Genomic DNA, 12257 nt, shown 5'->3' with positions numbered 1-12257 from the left:
ATGTCACTGACTATGACTCTGTCCATTCAGAAAAGGATGGAGCTGGTAAATTACATATTTACCAACCCATTCCTGGTTCTCTATTGTGACACATCCCCTGCAGCAACCGGAAGGAGAGGGGAGGGAGCACAGTGTGTGTGTGGGGGGGGGGGGACCAGGAAGCACACAGGGGCCCAGAGACAGCAGAACACAAGGGAACTGGATAGGAGGAGTGGCGGGGGCAGCATATGGAGGAACCAATCTCCTCCATTTTCCTCATTCAGCTACAGGAGGAAAAAGGAGGAGAGTGATTTCTCTACAAAAACACATCACATCAGTTCTGCTCTTACAGTGCATATAATTTATAGAAACATGTTTGCAGATACAGTACTACAATCTGTAAGATGTCACTGGCACCCTAGTGAATGCAACATAGGAATATATTGGGGATGCATTCTCCCTTTAAAACTATTCTGCGTATTGATTAACTTTAATGTATATTTTTCTGAATGAAGAAAATCCATTCTACGTGTTCAGTAAGCAAGAGATGAGATTACAAATAGTTGGCAGGGATGGTTTCAGGAAGTAACATAACCTGCTTGGATAAATAAAAGGGTTTTTCCCCTTTATTTAAAATTTAAAGTCCCTTTTAGCCACCGGGTGCTTATGTCCCCTGTAACACTCATTCCCCATTGCAGCAGGTTTACCTCTACACCACAAAAAATCACGAAGATCCAGCTCTTGTTAGAATCACTCTACAATCTACTAACATTCTGTGGCTGTTTGACTTTGGCATTGATTCTTTTTGGCATTCATATGCTTTTGAAATGGTCTCCTGCCAGTGGACTGCCATGGTCAGCAAATAAAGTTAGTAAGCTTGCATTATAGGAAATGCAGTGGGCAGCACCACACAGTGTGAAGCTAAGGTTACAACTACTGGTGTTCACTGAACCATTAAGTTGATTATACCTTATTTGCTAAGTCAAAGGTTGGTATCACATTTATGCACTAAGTGGCTCTCTGCAATATCTGTATAAACAAGACCTTATTATATTAACCTAGAAAACTTTACTTAACGATCTAATTCAGATTTTCATAGTGCTATTGCAATCTGTCTAAATCTCCAACTATTCCATCAAATGTGACATGAATATCATCATACGCAGTATATTAAATTTAGGAGTGCACATTATGACTGCTGGCAACATGCAGTTATTCTATAAGTCTAATCTTGCTAGGTACCACATTCCATATATATATAATAATGTACAGCTGGCTGAAAATCCGGACTTTTTAGGCACTTACACACAAAGTATTATAAAAGTACAAATGTATTGATCATACAAATTCATTACAACTTGATTTGTATAGTTAATAAATGTGTATGTTTATAATATTTTGTGTGTAAGTGCCTAAAAAGTCCAGAATCTCAGCCAACTGTACATTATTTAAGCATTGTTGAGTTGTTGACATCATTGTGTGACTGTACTACAAGAGGTCTATGAAGAACTACCTCATAGACCTCAGGTTCTCAGTTAATGACTTGTGTATTCCATGCAGTTTCTGCTATTGGATCTGAGGGAGTACCCGTTAGGGAGGCTGTTGAGGCAAACTAAACATATAACATCTGTGTGCATGTGAAGATAGGGCAGGCCTGGTACTGTATTATTAATGGATGGAGAGACTCCCGTTAACTCTAAACCTCTGGGAACTCTCCAGTCTAAGAAGAGCTAACATCAGATACAAAGGAAGAGTCATAAGGATCATCATCATCATCACAATTTTGCAATGGATTCAATGGTTACACCTGCTTGGTCAAGTTCTCAACTACTCTTTAAGTACGTCTTCTACTAAAATATCACATGTAGATGAAGAACTAATAATTAATAAGAGCAAAATGAATGTGTGTAGCAACACAGATTCAACAACATTATTAAATACCTTCTCAAAGTCTCAACTAATATGGATAAATTAGTAGTGAAAAATATATCCTCACCCTAATATATATAATGAAAATTATTTAATTTATGAATAAAAGAATTCACCTTAGACCAGTCTCCTGTCCTCCATATGTAACACTTGGAATAATCTTCACAGTCTTCCATTTCTTTTGGTCTTGTAGATATCATGCATTTCTTTCGAGGGTTTGTGCATCTCACAGTTCGATGTCTTACACCCTTACCACACTTCAAGGAGCACTAAAAAATAAAACATTAATGCCATGTTACTACAAGTATCTTTATAAATGAATGGATAGCAGCAATGTCTTCATTTAGAATGTCAAGCATTCCCTAATACTATTTCAAGAGGTCCATGCAGTAATCTACAGCAACCAATCATAAAAAAGTTTTTGTCTGTCCAATCAAACTTGCATGTTCTTCACACTTAATTTAATATTTCCTTTCTTCTTAACAAATAGCATTAATTTATGAAAGCAATTCAGCTCAATTCTCAACGTTAAAATACCAGGTTAAATGGTACTTATGTTCAAAAAATGATGGTTACAGTTAAGTCCAATGAAATTTGGGAAATTTACAGTCACTTGGCTAAAAACATGGACCCTTATCCATATGCAACATTTTATGAATTGAGCCTACTGAGAACACAATAAGGCTTAGATGGCTGAATCTTTGCATCTGAACAATAAGCGCAAGACTTCCAGTCCTAATCACGATTCCACCATTAACTCTAAAAGAGATCAGCAGTTTTCCAAAGAAGGTGTTTTTCGAACCATTGACAACATTTTGCTGACACAGCATTCTTTTCATTGGAGCAATGATATATATGTGGTTTCAGTATTACATCCCACAATCTAGACTTTTATGATATGGTATGCCCTTTAAGAAAAATAAAAAAAAAGAATGTAACTAAATTGAAATAGATCCATCCTAATTATGTTCTTCAAGTGTATTACTACACCTCAGACCACACTCCGGCCTCCCACACTGTCATACAGTCCTGGCCCTCACAGCGCTGGGTTGATGCAGGCTTATATCCAGGGCAGTCTTTTTCCCGAGCTGTGATCAGAGTTCCATTTCTGAGCTGTTGTGTGCATGCTGTCTGCCGACTCTGAATACCTTTACCACAGGTTTTTGAACACGGACTCCATTCAGTCATCATCCATCTAACCAAAAACACATTTAAAAAGCTTTAATCAAGTTGTGTTGAATTTGTGAAGTATCATTCTATTTAACATGACAAACACATTGCAGATAATAAGCTGTGACTTTAGGCTGCAATTGCACTTTAGTAATATTAACATCACTCTTAAAAACATAAAATATATACAGTATTTACATTTAACTCAATTAGTGAAATGTTGATTAGGAGTTGATATTAGGATTTCATTTTTCCAACCACTAAGCACCACTAAAATGTTATGTACTGTATTTCTTTCCAAAATTGATATCTGCAGACATAGCAAATAACACTCCCCTGACAGTTACTAATTACAATTACCTTAAGGTGTTTGTTCTGAAGTCTGATACTGGTAGCTTACTATAGGGCAGTGATGGCAAACCTTGGCACCCCAGATGTTTTGGGACTACATTTCTCATAATGCTCATGCACACTGCAGTATAGTTGAGCATCATGCGAAATGTAGTTCCAAAACATCTGGGGTGCCAAGGTTCGCCATCAGTGCCCTATAGTAAGCTGCTTTTGGAACAAGTGAAAAGTTGTAATGCTCTCCTCCCCACCTCTTTCACTCTTTCATGTCTTTTCACAAAGTGTAATAGCATCTTTGCTTTTTTGGTTGCAATGAAAGAGGCATCAGCAGTTCTGGAGGTATTGAAAGGCAATGCAGACCTATTACTGGGCTGTACAATCTCTGAGAAACATTACCTTATCATATTAGATTTCTTTTTAAAGTCTGCAATAATTAATATTTTACTGTAAATATATTGCATCTATTTTTTTATACAGTTCAACCCTGCTGGCTGGCTTTACTGGATAACACTGATAGTTCTTTCTTCAGAAAGCCTCATGCTACAGAAAGCCTCTTACATAGTCAATCTAGTCAATGAGGCAAAAGAGACGCTATCACATTTATTTCTATACAAATCGGATTGCATATGAAAATACATTGTGAGTGTTACTTAAATATAATGCATTTTTTAAAATATGTATTGATAGAAATTATGAGTAAACTCTTTCACATTACATGCTAATGTATAATTGGCCTTTGAATATAGTAGCATTTGACATACTAACCAGCAGTAAACTTTCTGCCAAATTCTGCTATACTAGATCCTGAACACATCCCTTATGTCTATCTGCTGTACTACAGCACAACATCTGGAGGGAGGTGCCTCCTCTTTTTACAATGAAAGCTATATGGACACCTGCTCCCCACACCAATGCTCCCCACACCAACTTCACTAAATCTCTGATCCCTGTGGCTATTTATCCTCTCTTGATTGTAGCAGCTGCATAACACATTGGGGTTGAAAAGAATTCTGGTGAATATTCCCAAATCCCATTCTAGAATTTGTGTATTTAACTCACGCTGTTACTTAAGCTTGTGCTAAAAACACTTACAAAAGGTGGATGACAGTGAAAAATAACTTGGTTTGCCTTCAGTCTTGCTGCATTAGCCGATCAGTCAATAAGCCAGCTTTCTGAAAATCAACAACACTGATGGATTTGCCCTAAATCCTGGCACTTTAGATGACTCACTCTGTACCCTACATCACTAATATTACCCTTATACATTGAATAATATGCACCAAATTAAAGTAGATCTGAATGCCTATTTTTCATGCTCATGTTTTACATGCCATCATCTGCGATTGTGTTTCCGCAATAGAAAATTTAACATTACCTTAATATTACATTTAAACAACTTTTGGCAACCCTACACATGCGTACCTGCTGCCAAAGGCTGGAGAAGAAACTAGGCAAGTTGCATCAGAGTTTGCACATTATTTCTTAGAATTTGAAAGTTTTTACTGGAACTGCATTACCCATAAATAGTGGATGGGGCTAGGTGTTGCCTGATACCCATTGCCTAGATGGTGCCTGGTCAGTCACCAGTGATGGCTGCATCACTGAAATCATTTTGCTGTAGTTCTAGCTGGCACAGTAGCACAATAGTCAAAGCACTGCAGTACTTTACAAACCAGGGGGGACACTATCACTCTATTAAAGGAAATACATTAGGAACAGTTCTGCTGGCACTGGGTATTTTTATATTAACAAAGGCATGGGGAAAATCTTTAATTGTTAATCCAATTAGCAGCCCAGTAACATATTAGGTTTTCTCCATAGCTCTGCTTTAAAATGATATAACTGGATATGTTATCAGTAGAATTGTGTTGTCCTTGGCTATTTCTTAGTGACTGTAACAAATGATTTGGTTGTCAAAAGTCTACCATGAGGTCTACCATATCAATGCTTCATTCAGCCTTCTGATACTGGTTACCCTGCTTAATTTATATTATCTACTTAACCTCCCTGGCGGTATGATTATGTCTGGAATTACATACCAAAAGCGGTACAATTCTTTTCATGGAAATTTGGCGTTATGTATTATAGGCCTATAATTCTTAGTAATTTCTGACTTAAACCTGACCAAAACAAGACTCTAGTAGACATCCCAGATGTGATAAATTTGAAACACAAACGCATGAATTATAATCGAATCAATAATATTATTTTATTATTTAATATATAATATATATAATAAAATTATATTATTGATTCGATTATAATTCATGCATTATATATTATATATAGATATATGTGTGTGTGTGTGTATATATATATATATATATATATATATATATATACATATATATATATATATATATATATATATATATATATATATATATATATATATACACACACATATATATATATATATATATATATATATATATATATATATATATATATATATATATATAATATATAACGCATGAATTATAATTGAATCAATAATATAATTTTATATATATATATATATATATATATATATATATATATGTGTGTGTGTGTGTGTGCATAATATATATATATATATATATATATATATACCGGTGTGTATATATATATATGCATATATATATATATATATATATATATGCATATATATATATGCATGCATATATATATATATGCATATATATATATATATATATATATATATATGCATATATATATATATGCATATATATATATATATATATATATATATATATATATATTATGTAAGGGATTAGCTCGGTGGTAGGCGTGGATGACCCCTTTGGGGGTGCGTTTTCACAGAGAGATAGCCGACAAGTGCTTGCAAACAAACAGTGTGGTTTATTAAATGGTGTTTTCTTCACCAGGCTGTATGCAGCAAAACATCCAAAATAAAATAAAACACAAAATAAATCCTTGCCTCTGTGGGCGGCTACCTTCTCACAGCTGGAACCTACCTAAGAAGTCTTTCCAACCTACTGTTGGGCCGACACTGCTGATCCTACAGCAGACACTCAAATGTCCATTTGTTTGCTTTTCACACAGCACAAACATTGTCCATTGAACATGTCCCTTTACTCTTCACACTCTTCACATGGAACACTTCTCTTCACACTCTTCACATGGAACACTTTGTCTTCTCACCTTTGAGACGTCTTCACTCGTGGTTACCCTCCTTAGCTTCACATCGCTGTAGGGGGTCTTCTCCCATGCTCACCAGCTTGTCGGGAGGCACACATCCGACTGTCCCCCTCTCCCAGCCCACACGGCGACAGGCGGCAGCAGTCCTTCTCCCATGCCCACACGGCGTCGGGAGGTACACGTATGTCTGTCCTCCTCTTCCCAGCTCACACAGCGACAGGAGGCAGCACTCAATAGATTTTCTCTGGACAAATTATAGAGTCCTTGATCTCCTCATTCTGAACAGCTGAATGGTTTTCAACTTCCTGCTGGCTCTCTCTGCAGCCAACACCCTATAGTATCAGTGAACTTTCAAAGCAGGTGGGAATGTGTCTCCTCTAAGTGACTACATTCCCAGATTTACCTGACTTCCTGTCACATACCCCCCCCCTCTTGTTTCAACCCTAGGGTTGGGACACATATTTCCAGGCACGCATGTGTCAGGCACTGCTGACTCACTGATAAGCCTCCTATTATCCTCAAGCTTCCGGATGAAACTGTTTTGTCATCTTCATTGACAGATTTCTCATAAATGCCACACAGTTTGTCTCTCATCTCATATACACATTCTTCAACTGCATTTTTGGCATCATTTTGCTCCTTCTCGTTTCTGTCATCTTCATTGACAGCTTTCTCATAAATGTCAGACAGCTTGTCCCTCATAACCGTCTGTCCAATCCACCATGGAGGACCGTGATCCATAGGCAACTCAATTGGGCTAGTCTTAATGTCTTCAACATTCTTAAGACGCCTCTCTCTGCAATCCATAAATGTTTTCCACAAAACTTTGAGAACCTTTGCTTCACTAAGCTTTGTTCCAAGTAGGGACTCTTGACATCCCTCTGTGACTTGAGTTGCCTCTCCATACATCTGTACACAATCATTGACTTTTTGTTGTAAAAGGGAATGATCTTCCTTCTTGAGCTTTGCTTGCTCTAAGATGCTGTGCAGAGGATTTTCCAATTGAGACAACAGGCTGTCACACATTTCTTCAAAGTGACCCCTGTTCCTTTTCCCAGAGATATCAATATCATTCAAACATTTCATATTCATAGGCAGATCTGAAGCATTTGCACTCATCAACTTCTTAAACTTTTCGCCCTCCTGAGCGAGTCGCAGTAAAGGCCTACTATTTGATTTGATATTCAGTTTATATTTCTTGCCAAACTCTTCACAGAAGTAGCCAACCAGAACATCATCAACTTTCCTTCCACCAACATCGGGGTTAAAGGCAACAACACAGTTGAACCCAGCGATCTGGGTGGTATCCATTATAGACCTCCTCTCTGCATCAGTGAAGAAGCATGGAACTGCAACACATTCTTTTACAGGTTTCTTCAATGCACTTTCTGCTGAACTATTTGACCGCTCAAGGTCACCTAGTTCTTTTTCTCTATCTGAATTCCACATGGAATGCATCTCAAGATCACGATCAAACTTCTGCCACCCGTCTTTCACCAGTTCCATTTTGGAAACACTCCCTGAAAGGCACTTATTCATTTGCTTCACGTTTTCACCAACAGCCTTAGTTTTCTCCACTAGGTTTTCAGCCTGAACTGAGAAATCACCACATTTCTTACTCAGCTCCTTTGTTTGCTGAAGCTCTAATGATACATTTTCCAATGCTTGAAGTTTTTGAAGGAACGGTTTATTCCAAAGGGGTGATTCAAGCCACATGTCGTCACATTTCTGAGGCTCACTCAGGACAGACCCCAAAACACTGATCCTTTTAAAAACTGCATCAGGCACACTATCCCCTCTTTGGGACAGATCCTCTGTTGCCTGGAATTCCTCTTCCAGTTCCTGCAACGGAATCTTCATCTCTTCTAGTTGCTGTTCTAAGGCTCGCTTAGACTTTTCTAGCTCCTGAACGCTTTTCACAACATCATCCTTGGAGCTGACCAATTCTTCCATTTCTGTACGCAGCTGTTTAACACTTTCTAGTTCAGCCTTACACTCTAGAGCTTCCTCCAAAGAGCGAGCCAAGAACAGGGCTTTGCTCTCGTTATCACGCGCCTCCGTTTCTGCACGTGCGCGTTCTTCTGCATATTTTGCAGACACATTCTTCTCTTCACCAAGCATCTGATCAAACTTCTTTTTCACATCTTCAACACACTGTAATGAACCAACGCTTTCTTCCATGCGTTTTTTCATAACCGCTATCTGAGCTTGCAATGTTGCGACTTGCTCTGATAGGTTTTTCTTTGCTTCCGCCTCCTCTTTTAATTGTTCCAGGAAGCCATTTTTCTCATCTTCCATTTGTTTGAGCTTTGTGCTAAAACTCAGCCTTTGACACCTCTCTTCCTGTAAGAGTTCCTGCGTGTCTTGCAGCTGCGATTCCAAGATAGAAAAATCTTCCGCAATTTCTCTAGATTTGCTGTCTGCTTGAGAAAGCTGATTTGTAACATTGTCCAACTCAACCTGCAGTCGGTTTGCCTTCTCTGACAGCTTAGCACACAATCGGTCACCTTCTGACACCTTGACTTGCGATTCCAGAAGCTGTGCCTCTACTTTTTCCCTCTTATGTTCACAATCTCCTTTTCCCTGCATAAGAGCCTTCACCTCATTGGCTAGCATCTGGGAATAAGAATGTAATTCTGCCACACAGGCTTCTTTCTCCTTTAACTGCTGCTGGAAACGTTGGGCTTCACCTTTCCAACTTTCACAGTCTGCACGTAATTCATCTACCACATTGCTCAAAGTGGTGAGCTCATACACAGTACTCAGTAATTTAGCCTCTCTTTCACTTTTCTCTTTGTCGCTGAGAGACAATGTCGCTTTCAGAGCAACATTCTGTTCCTGCGACTCCTGCAGGTCTATTTTTGTAGCTCCCAAAGACTGAAGACTTTTTTCCAGCTGATTACGCAATTCCAACATATCAGCCATACTTTGCTTCTGCAAAGTCTGAATTTCACTTTCCTTTTCCATGAGGATGGTATCTTTCTCCATTATAGTCTCTCTGCGTTTTTGCAACTCGACCAAAAGAAGAGCAGTGGATTCTTCCCACTGTAACACATGAGACTTGAGTAGTTCATTCATTTCCTGCAAGTTTCTATGCTCCATTTTAAGCAATTCCAAGGCTTGTTCCTTTTCTTCCATTTTCCGTTGCAAGGCATCCAACTCAGCCCTGCACACATACTCGGTTTCCTCCAAACCGATGGCCTCCATTGGCTGCTGGCGTCTCTGTTTCCAGCCTGCCATGCTCTCTTGATGAGCCTTTTGTTGAGCTGCAAAGCTCTGCTGAAAATCCGCATTTGCCTGCTGTTGAGCTGCATTTGCTTGCTGTTGAGCTGCATTTGATATAATCAGATGTTTCAACATCTCCTCCATTTTGAGTTTACTTTTCATCTGAGCACACGTTTCATCAGTGTTGCTAGGGACAACAACCTTCCTCTTTAGTAGACTCTCTTTAGGCATGGATGGGGCTGGTTCAGACGGCAACATCCCCTCCATCCATAGAATCCGGTCTCTCATTTCATCTATCTTTGCATTTTTCAGGCGTTTGGATCGCCCCATCTTCAATAACTCCACAAACAAATTTTTCACAGTCCAGCAAACAATTTTCAGACCACTGTCTCTTCAACACATGTAGTTTTTCTCTCTCTTGCAGGATCTCTTTTCCTGCGCACACAGTTTGTGCAGTCACTTGCACCAGACACAACAAAGTTCATCAAAAAATTTTGAGACCGCTGTCTCTTTAAAACACTTTTTTTTTTTTTTCTGTCAGGATCTTCTCTCCTGCACACATAGATTGTGCAATCTCATGCACCAGACAAAGTTCATCAAACATTTGCACTTCCTTGCAGGGATCTCTGCTTATGCCCACTGCATACCTCCACCATATGTAAGGGATTAGCTCGGTGGTAGGCGTGGATGACCCCTTTGGGGGTGCGTTTTCACAGAGAGATAGCCGACAAGTGCTTGCAAACAAACAGTGTGGTTTATTAAATGGTGTTTTCTTCACCAGGCTGTATGCAGCAAAACATCCAAAATAAAATAAAACACAAAATAAATCCTTGCCTCTGTGGGCGGCTACCTTCTCACAGCTGGAACCTACCTAAGAAGTCTTTCCAACCTACTGTTGGGCCGACACTGCTGATCCTACAGCAGACACTCAAATGTCCATTTGTTTGCTTTTCACACAGCACAAACATTGTCCATTGAACATGTCCCTTTACTCTTCACACTCTTCACATGGAACACTTCTCTTCACACTCTTCACATGGAACACTTTGTCTTCTCACCTTTGAGACGTCTTCACTCGTGGTTACCCTCCTTAGCTTCACATCGCTGTAGGGGGTCTCCTCCCATGCTCACCAGCTTGTCGGGAGGCACACATCCGACTGTCCCCCTCTCCCAGCCCACACGGCGACAGGCGGCAGCAGTCCTTCTCCCATGCCCACACGGCGTCGGGAGGTACACGTATGTCTGTCCTCCTCTTCCCAGCTCACACAGCGACAGGAGGCAGCACTCAATAGATTTTCTCTGGACAAATTATAGAGTCCTTGATCTCCTCATTCTGAACAGCTGAATGGTTTTCAACTTCCTGCTGGCTCTCTCTGCAGCCAACACCCTATAGTATCAGTGAACTTTCAAAGCAGGTGGGAATGTGTCTCCTCTCAGTGACTACATTCCCAGATTTACCTGACTTCCTGTCACAATATATATAATATAAAGTGTGTTTTGTGCAACGTTTTTTGTTTTTTTTTTTGAATTTCCCTCCCTACTTCCGCTCCCATGCAGCATTGCTGCTGCAGGGAACGGAACTAGGAAGTGATCGTACCGACGGAGGGACGGAGGAGCGGCGGGACTCTCGGCTGGCGGTCGCAGCAATGAGAGATCATCGCTGGATCGCCAGGATAAGGTAAGAGAACACCGCTGCGCTCTCTGCAATCCACCCCGAGCGTGACTCGGGGTTACCGCTCCTGATATGAAAAATCAACCCCGAGTAACGCTCGGGATTACCGCTAAGGTGGTTAAAGGGATTGTATGGTTGTTTTGTATATTTATTTTTTATTTATGAATTAGTATATTTATTTATTGTGGCCTGTACTATAAACTTAATGAAGTTAAAGGGGCCTGCACTTACATCTGAGCATGGTGAGTAAATGGCCACAGGATGGGCCCAGGACCTTGGACCTTGACAGTATGGCCTGTCAGGTCACTGATGAGTCATGGGTTAACATTATTCTGCTGTACAGAATATCATACCTCAGGACAATATGGTACTAATTGGTCAGAAGTTGTTGGTTTCTGGTAGTAACTTCAAACAGTCTCCGGGACTCGGCAAATGCCGTAACCATATCTCCTCTATTAGGGCGGCAACCACTGGATCCTCTCTACCCTTAGGCTTCTTCTAGTCAAGTCACCTCATCCACAACTTGGTGAGGCCTGGCTAATAAGTCCTGCATTGGACATTTTCAGCCTTGTTGCTCTTTCCAGGGTGATAATGCAAGGGGAATTCAAACATCGCTGGCATGCTGTCCAGTGCTGCTACAGAGTGCCAACATTAGCTGTTTAGAAATGCATTGATGGATTATTTTCCATGTAAACCTTAAACTTGGCTCCTGTTAGGCACTTAGCAAAGCGTTCAGTGACTGCCCGCACCAACGCTAACAGCTCTAGCTTAC

General features: G+C 39.9%; 1 protein-coding gene across 1 annotated transcript in view; it reads right to left on the bottom strand.

The window, feature by feature from the left end:
- The window catches only part of ADAMTS19 (ADAM metallopeptidase with thrombospondin type 1 motif 19), a gene marked incomplete at its 3' end in the record, with an annotated part of 395950 nt that overhangs the window by 28172 nt on the left and 355521 nt on the right, over positions 1 to 12257 (bottom strand). The window contains exons 20-21 of the mRNA XM_082272872.1: positions 2899 to 3103; positions 2025 to 2177 (exon numbers count right to left, since the gene is read on the bottom strand). Of these exons, the coding sequence (XP_082128998.1) occupies positions 2025 to 2177; positions 2899 to 3103 (358 nt within the window). The remainder of the gene's footprint in view (positions 1 to 2024; positions 2178 to 2898; positions 3104 to 12257) is intronic.

The sequence above is a fragment of the Pelophylax lessonae genome (genome assembly GCF_965119305.1).
Source record: "Pelophylax lessonae genome assembly, chromosome: 1".
NCBI classification, from domain to species: Eukaryota; Metazoa; Chordata; class Amphibia; order Anura; family Ranidae; genus Pelophylax; species Pelophylax lessonae.
The sequence above is the reverse complement of the archived record's forward strand: the minus strand, read 5'-3'. Positions and strand labels throughout refer to the sequence as shown.